Source organism: Cryptococcus neoformans, chromosome 3 (assembly GCF_000149385.1).
Source record: "Cryptococcus neoformans var. neoformans B-3501A chromosome 3, whole genome shotgun sequence".
NCBI lineage: Eukaryota > Fungi > Basidiomycota > Tremellomycetes > Tremellales > Cryptococcaceae > Cryptococcus > Cryptococcus deneoformans.
Window position 1 is genome coordinate 1,556,370 of NC_009179.1, and position 8,243 is coordinate 1,564,612.

General features: G+C 45.7%; 2 protein-coding genes across 2 annotated transcripts in view; one reads left to right on the forward strand and one right to left on the reverse strand.

The window, feature by feature from the left end:
• Nucleotides 1-1,349: 1,349 nt before the first annotated feature.
• Nucleotides 1,350-3,302, reverse strand: CNBC5330 (hypothetical protein; the record flags this gene model as incomplete). Its single annotated transcript, XM_771386.1, has 8 exons — nt 1,350-1,412; nt 1,471-1,535; nt 1,586-1,956; nt 2,013-2,079; nt 2,126-2,848; nt 2,899-2,950; nt 3,011-3,058; nt 3,117-3,302. 8 exons carry the CDS (start codon nt 3,300-3,302, stop codon nt 1,350-1,352), a joined length of 1,575 nt encoding a protein of 524 aa, XP_776479.1.
• A 2,179-nt stretch (nt 3,303-5,481) lies between these two features.
• CNBC5340 (hypothetical protein) overlaps nt 5,482-8,243 on the forward strand; it is a gene marked incomplete at both ends in the record, with an annotated part of 2,909 nt that continues 147 nt past the window's right edge. The window contains 15 exons of the mRNA XM_771387.1: nt 5,482-5,711; nt 5,752-5,854; nt 5,907-5,954; nt 6,002-6,049; nt 6,100-6,244; nt 6,297-6,318; nt 6,370-6,683; nt 6,734-6,827; nt 6,866-6,931; nt 7,012-7,032; nt 7,083-7,137; nt 7,188-7,282; nt 7,338-7,455; nt 7,505-7,675; nt 7,719-8,243. The exon at nt 7,719-8,243 is cut by the window's right edge and continues 147 nt beyond it. Coding sequence (XP_776480.1) covers nt 5,482-5,711; nt 5,752-5,854; nt 5,907-5,954; nt 6,002-6,049; nt 6,100-6,244; nt 6,297-6,318; nt 6,370-6,683; nt 6,734-6,827; nt 6,866-6,931; nt 7,012-7,032; nt 7,083-7,137; nt 7,188-7,282; nt 7,338-7,455; nt 7,505-7,675; nt 7,719-8,243 — 2,055 coding nt within the window. The remainder of the gene's footprint in view (nt 5,712-5,751; nt 5,855-5,906; nt 5,955-6,001; nt 6,050-6,099; nt 6,245-6,296; nt 6,319-6,369; nt 6,684-6,733; nt 6,828-6,865; nt 6,932-7,011; nt 7,033-7,082; nt 7,138-7,187; nt 7,283-7,337; nt 7,456-7,504; nt 7,676-7,718) is intronic.

Sequence of the window (8,243 nt, forward strand, 5' to 3'; positions counted from 1 at the left end):
TGATGATGATGACAAGAATGATCAATAGTTCTGGTACCCTGCATGACCTCCTCGACTTGGGCGAATATCCTCCACGAGAACATTTCGAGGGCGAACGAAGGCGGATTACATGACGCCGTACGTATTGAGAACTATTCCTCCTTCACATCTGCTATCCATACTGGTGTCGAAGCCGGGAAGATAATGCTTGACGATGTTGATTTCCTGACGAAATGTATCTTATCGATGTAAGGCGCAAAATTCATGATTATTAGAAGCATCTGGGTCGATTAAGGTCTACCAATGGGTCAGTGGAACAAGTTTACGAGATTTTCTGGGACGACCCGGCTCGACATATGGACATACGTTCATGCATTGATGTTAGAGGCTGGCTTTCCTCAGTTATACTAATCCCGTTGACGCTGGCACAAATGAACAGTGCGTGCCTTTGATTCCAATCACCCCGACGCAATGTAAACAGAATTTCTAGGGAGTTACATGTAGGCGCACTCAAAAGTATTTTTTCAGGTAGCCTTTACAATCACCATCCACAAATCATGATCACAAGCAGCCATGACTCTTGACAGAGTTTATCTTCATCTGGTCGCAGAGAATTTGCTTAAAAACTCATGTTCGTAACTATAACTCCCTAAATGGTGCAAAGGTTAAGCACTGACTACACCGCCATCATATTATAACTGGAGGCGATACAACGTGCGCAATAACGTAGTCCGTTCAAAGCCCCGCTTTGATACAATGAAACTCAATGTCTGGCTACATTCTACAGTGCTTATATGTGCCATCCTTCGTTCCTCTTTCCATTCGGCTCGTTGGTCTTCATTTCGCACAGCTTGGAAGGCGACGACTGATCTCAAAGATCCTATTATCCCAAGGTTCAATCATGTATTAAAATTTCCGTCATGATGTCTATGGCCAACCGTGGTTAGAGAAGAGCTGACTGTTTATCATCCATTGTCCGTTTTTCTAGTTTTATTATGTCTCCCTTCGCGCAAGATCTCTCCAAATTACAATAATATTTGTTAGTGTGTTTGGGCGGATCATAAGTGAAGAGCTTATGTCAATGCATATCAGATTTATGCTTCGACATCCCCACCCTATACTCCTCAATCCCTGGATATCCGTAAAGTCATTAGGCCTTCACAGGCAGGCATCTCACCCTTCAACAACTGATCTAATAATGGTAAAACAAATCTAAAACAAAACTACCAAAATTGAAGACTATAGTCGGCGGGTCTTGTCGATGGGGCCTTTCTATTTGAGTATTGGGAACGCAGGATAAGTACTGATCTAATGACTGTAAAACAATCTAAAGCAAAATTACGGAAATTGAAATCTATAGTCGGCAGACCTTATCGACGGAGCCATTTCTTTTCGAGTACTCGGAACGCAGGATAAGTAACACCAGTGAAGGCCTATACGAACATATAAGCATTGATTGTTATTAGTTCGCCCAGATAGCTTGCGACTCACGAATGCTAAGAGCCATCCAATATCACCACCGGACGGGTCAGCCGTGCCGCCGACCTTTTTACCAACTGTGGGATACGAGATGTTAGTCAAGTCTTAACAATATGAAAGAACTTACTGGGACCAGTGAACCACGCCTGAGCCATGCCTAAAACAGCACCAGCAGCTCCACAGCAGCCGGCAGCGATAGCGGCAAATCCCACAGGCAATCTGTCAGATCTGTTCCAAGTGCTGGCCGCTTCGTAATTTTCATACCGCCCTTTGCGGAAGATGAAATGTTCTTCAATTACCACAGTAGCATAGATAGAAAGCCAGTATCCGAGGACGTTGAGGAAGTTTTCGAGAGAGGTAGCAAATGAGCTTGCACCCACGATAGCTACTGGGATATAAATGGCAGTAATCACGCATGGCCACACAAGTCGAGGAATAGCAGCCAACCAGTTGGAAATCACAGATACACTCAAACCCATAGAGTACACATTCACGGTACTTTCATTGTACAGTTAGCTCAGTGAAAAGGAAGATATAAAAAAGAGACTACATACTTATTGGCGACGACAGATAGCACTAGAAGAGTCATGAAAAACTTCCCTCCGTTGTGCATAGAAGGGACTAATATACAGTCAGCGAGCATCGTCTTCTTAGGTATGTCACTTACTGAATACGGCACCAACAAGACCACCAAGTTCATGCTCGTGATAGGCGTCACTCCAGTCGGTGACGACCAAAGCAGCGCAACCTATAGCAGCACCGAGCCATTCAACCAGCACAAGAGGAAAGATCAATCCCGTATACGTCCAGGCGAAAACCTTCCAGCTCTTGGCTTCCGCTGGCATATAGACATTGAAATCGCTTGAAAGTGAAGACCAACCGATGGCAAAACCCCATATGGTTCCACCGAAGGATAACACTCCGGCGGCTTCTGCCTGACCAACTCCCCAAGGCACATTTGCCAAATGCTTCGCCGACACACCAAGCATGACAAGGAATGTGATGAAAGTAGGTAACCAAGAGTATCTTTCATATTGGTGTACAAATCGATAGCCAAAGAGGCCAATGAAAAGTGTGACGAGGGCAATAATTACAACGCCCACCGCAGCGGAGATCTTGTATTCGGAGACCGCCACAAGGGTTTGAGCGCCAGATATGGTGTTTACGATGGACCAGCCAACACACGCGATGCAGTTGAGTAAGGCTACTAACTTTGCCCCCCAGAAACCCCACGAGTACCTCGCTGAAGTCATTTGACGAAGGCCAAGTTTGGGTCCGAAAGTAGACATGAAAGCCGGAATGCAGGCGGTAGCAGCGTTGAAGAAAAAGACTGACAACATCGAATCTCCCAGGCCAAGGCCAAAAAGGAGTGGACCAAGGATACCGACGCCTGCCCAGTCCTGATCAGCCTTATGGAGCCTCAAAGCTGAATGACCTTACCTAGCGTAGGCAGCACCGTGTTGGCACTTGCCCATATGAAAAGGTTTCCATGCTAAACCGGGAAATTGATGGTTAAGAAGGATTTCAGTAACAATCGCAAAGTGTAACTCACAAGTCGCGTATCCGTACGATCAGACTCAGAAACGCGTTCGATGCCTCTCTTATCGTGGAGTCAGACCATGGACCATACATCGCTGGCCTCGTTTTCGTATACTCACCGACTCAATACCCATCTTGTGCTCCAACTTCCTATTCAGCTCATCAAATTTCGCCCAGCGACTGGTCGGTTCTCCAGCGTTGTGCTTTCCAGAATAAACTCCCGCATCAACGGTAGGGAGACCCTCGTATGAGTCTGAAACCTTAGGGGCATCAAGAGGCTGGAGTCCCTTCTCGATATCTGACATGTTGAGGTCTGAAATGGCGCGATATATGCAATGCCGTATTTGAGCTATGGAACGGCCAAAAGATCGATTGTAAGCATGAAAAGACGTGAGGGAAGCCTGAAGTAGTCACCTTCTTTATATTAGACAAGCGCTGTCCTTCTGTGTTCAAGCTGATATCCTGTGGATCGTAACACTGTGTCGCCGCTCCGTCGAGTGAAGCAGGTAATTGTCTGCCAAATGTGCGTCGAGATAAGGGCCGTGAAGAGAGAGATAACTAGTAAGATCAGAACTAGAGTTCCGACACGATCGGATCAAAAGTCAAGATAGTTACGATACTACACTTTTTCTTATCTGGAGATCAGATGAGAGTAAAACCGTATCTCCACCACCTTGCCGAAGGTCGTTATTTAGGTCGTCGCGCTACTTTTTTCTTTTTTCTTTTTGTTTTGCCCTCTCATTCACAAAAGTCCGTATATTTCCGGCATTAGAAAGGATTTTGGGTGGGTTCGGCAGCCCTTGGAATAAATGAACGATTTCAGAAGAGTGCCTGGCATTGGAAACAGCTGCTGATGATTCAAACGATGATCCGCCGAACCAACCTCCCTCTCCCCCTTCTGAGGGTTTATCCGAACACTGCCGAACACCCCTTGGTCATTTGTTTATTAACTGTTGTACCAGCGTCGTTGTATATTTGCCCTCTTCCGCTGTCTGCAGGAGAAAATTTTCAAGTGCTAATATGTATACGGAGGTGGAGCGAAAAGTGGAGGTCATCGAGTGGCGCACATGGTGCAGTATTGATAAACGAATGAGGGAATACCCTGATGTTCCTGAAAAAGATTTCTGCAGAAAAAGGCACTTTGGTCACAAATCGCGTAAGACGGCTTCAGGTGGCAAAATGGGAGCATATCTGGGCAGGATTACAGTCATCTTAATTGAGATCCGGACCACTGACCGTGTCAACGATTAATTAGGGAGCGTTTCCGGATCTCGATTTTCCACTCTCTGGGCATAAAAATCTTGTGGTCTAACGACAGATTTCATCCTTCGATTCTTCAAATCCGATCTCTTTTCAACCCGTATGACGGAGGTCATCAGTGTCTCTAGGTACTGTTACCGACGAGCCAAGGCCGTCAGGTTGGTTCTTCGGAACTTTGGAGATAAATAGTGTGCGTCCACGCACACATCTCATTTACAGAATAGATTTCAAGAATGTTATGGAGATGGCTGATGATTCCTGGAAGAATAAATATTGCTGGAAGTGAAGTGGTCGGGGAGCGGAGGAGATCATGAAGTGAATGAAAATGTTGAAGCGATATGTCTCAGATAAACATGTTCTAAAGCTTTGTGAATCTTCGAGATGCACATTACTGACGCTCTGTTACTGCTGACGACGAGAGTACATCCTGAAATGCTGAAGAAATTGCAATTTGCGCAAACGCGGAATATAACAGGAAGTGACAAGAATGATGGCGATGGCGATGACGTTGCCTGTGAAGATGATAATGAAGGTGATGGTGTTGCCGAGAAAGTGACGAAATTAACATGAATGTCAGATGGAGTAAGCTGACGAAGAGCAAAAGCCAGAATCATCAGTGCGATCGAGATAAATATTCAATAGGAGATGGAAGTTTGTAGGAATGGGACGGATAATACTGGATAATACAATCGTTTTAAATAGTACATTTGAAATGAATATTTAGATGTACTCGTAGTATTATTACTGTGACCCATTACATTTTGAGCTGGGAAAGGTAGGGGGAGAGTGACTTACAGAAAGAGGAGAGGAGGAAGTTTTAAGTAGTGATTTTAAGTAGTGAGTGTAGGATTCTCGGAGGTCTATTATATTTAAGATAAGTGATTGGTGTACGAAAATGATAATTAAAGGGGAAGAAAAATGTAAATTTGAAATTACATGTTGTTGCAAGCAGCAGCAGTTGCTCCGTCCGTGGGCCTGACCGTCGGTGATGATAATTAATAATAATAACAAGTTTCGTGCATCGTCGGAAAGAACTATAGCCGAACGACATCAATTGACAGACGCCATGCTGGTCAACTGGACAACATCTGTGGATGGAGGCCTCTTAGTATCTGGTGACAACGGTATAATAGGCCCTGATGTGTAAAGATGCAACATGCAAGAGGATAGTTTTTATTGAAGCATCATTTTCCTCCTTTGTATATTCTTGTGACACTTACCAGAATGCGACCCATAAGAGGTATTCTTATCAATCGGGGTGCTCTCGCAATGCCCCAATATATCAAACCCCACCGCCTCACCCGAGCGCATCATATGGTAGCGGCAAATCGGACACCCTGTGGCGGCCAATATTCTACTGTTGCTCAACATGGTAATTTGGTCCATCTTTTCGACGGCAATACCGAGCTGAAGGTCGGAAAACGTCCTTTCAAAAAGATCTTGATTGCCAACCGGTGGGTAGCAAATGCAAAAGCATGTTCTAACTTTACATAGAGGAGAGATAGCATGCGCGATCATTCGTACCGCTCGACGATTGGGTATCGCTACTGTTTCAGTATACAGCGAAGCTGATCGAAACTGTCAACACGTTGCTATGGTATGTCTTTTCCTCTCTCTGCAATTTTATAGTTGCTAATGAAAAAGGTCAGGCTGACGAGGCATACCTCATCGGGCCTTCCCCAAGTTCGGAGAGCTATGTGAGCTCATAAACCATTATAGTACAAAAGCTAATGTGGTTCTACAGCTCAAGATGGAAAAAATACTCCATATCGCAAAGCTCACCGGGGCAGAAGTACATCTTTTCAGCTCCTTCTGGACGGTCTTCTAACCATCGTCACATAGGCAATACACCCAGGATACGGTTTTCTTTCAGAATCTTCAGACTTTGCAGAGAAAGTGAGAGATGCAGGTCTCATTTTTATCGGACCTTCAGCAGAAGCAATCAAGAGCATGGGCAGCAAACGTGAGAGTAAAGAGATTATGGTCGGTGAGTACCGTGCCACCCTATCTGACAGAAAAATGGCTCACACTAAGCACAGCGGCTGGTGTGCCATGCGTACCGTATGTGCCTACGTTACGTGCCGAACGCTGAGACTGATGATCAGAGTTCAGGGGATATCATGGGGCTGACCAATCTTACGATGCATTGCTCAAAGGCTCTCAGCAGACAGGTTACCCCCTTATTATCAAACCGACACACGGCGGAGGAGGCAAAGGAATGCGCATCGTTCGAGATCCTTTGACACTTCAAGATGAGCTCCTCTCTGCCCAACGTGAAGCACTGAAGAGTTTTGGAAATGATGAAGTCTTGCTGGAAAGGTGGTTGGAGAAACCAAGACACGTTGAAGTACAAGTATTCGGAGACCAATTTGGGAACTGCGTCGCGCTTTGGGAGAGGGACTGTTCAGTACAGAGAAGACACCAAAGTTAGTGGGTTCAGTAAGAAATAAGATTCAAAGCTCATGTGAACGACTAGAAATCATTGAAGAAGCGCCAGCCCCAGGATTATCACCTGCGTTGAAACGGGACTTCGCAGAAAAGGCAGTAGCAGCAGCCAAAGCAATCAATTAGTAAGTTAAGACTTTTCGTACCTTGCTGACTAGTGCAGTGTTGGGGCTGGGACAGTTGAATTTATCATGGATGCCGAGACGGGCGAGCACTTCTTCATGGAGATGTAAGTGTGTGTGTGTGTGCTTTTTCCCTTGAAGGGAAATGCCATTGCTGTTGCCAAGAATGTTTGCTGATATCATTCAGGAATACCCGTTTACAGGTAGAGTGAGCTATGCAACCACGACGCAAGTTAACCTTCATGCTAATACACTCAGACACCCTGTCACAGAAATGATTACGGGTATGGATCTTATAGAATGGCAGCTTTCTGTAAGTCGCGCGCGGCCTCTTGTTAAGCTAAAAGCTCACTTGAAAGACAGATCGCGGCCGGTAATCCTATTCCATACACCCAGGACAAGATCCCCTGCATCGGTCATGCGTTTGAAGCGCGAATCTACGCTGAAAAGCCCGAATAGTGAGGATACTTGGCAATTACTAATGAAGAAAGAGGATCTCACAATGGATGGTAGCAATTTTTTGCCAGACACTGGCAAGCTGTTCCATGTGCGTTCGCCAATTAATACACCACACCGGCTGGAGACAGGTTTCCAAGAAGGCGATGAAATCAGCTCCCATTATGACCCAATGGCAAGTGCCGTCATCTCTTGAGAAACGCTTTTATAACCCTCGGAAATAGATTGCCAAACTTGTGGTTCATGGTAAAGATCGGCCTCAGGCTCTGTCGCTTTTACGATCGGCATTGGCGGAATATCAAATTGTTGGGCCCTCCACCAACATCGAGTTTCTCAAGTCAGTCGCCGAACACGATGACTTTGCAGCTGGGTCAGTCGAAACGAGTTTCATACCAGTAAGTTCCTGTGAATTGGTTTCCGAGCTAATATGACGTGAAGTCACATCACGACGAGTTATTCCCACCACGAGTTGTCCCCCAGGACATCTTGGCACAAGCGGCGGTTTTTTTGGTTCTCCGAGCGGAATCAGGCCAGAAAAGTTTGGCACCTGCTGGGCCATGGGCATCCTTGGTGCACAGACGATTCAGTGACATCTGTACATTCTCATTTCGACTCGATTCGGAACAAGTCACCGTCAACCCGGTCGAATCTGGATATCATGTTGCAATTGCAGGTCAAGACTTGTACAGTCAGTTGATTCAAAGCTGCGTTACCTCTTCCACCGAGTTCAGTGCTCAAATAGGGCCCAAAAAGATACAAAGTACCATTATCCCTATCTTCGTAAATGGTCTTGAAAAATTGCATATCTTTTCGTCATCATCGCACTATGTAATCACGCACCATCCATCGCCTCTCGAGGGCATAGAAGGCCCGCAATCTTTGTCTTCCAGCGGTACGGGGACCCTCGTCTCGCCCATGCCTGCAACTGTCATCGAAGTGAAGGTCAAAAAGGGGGATAAAGTG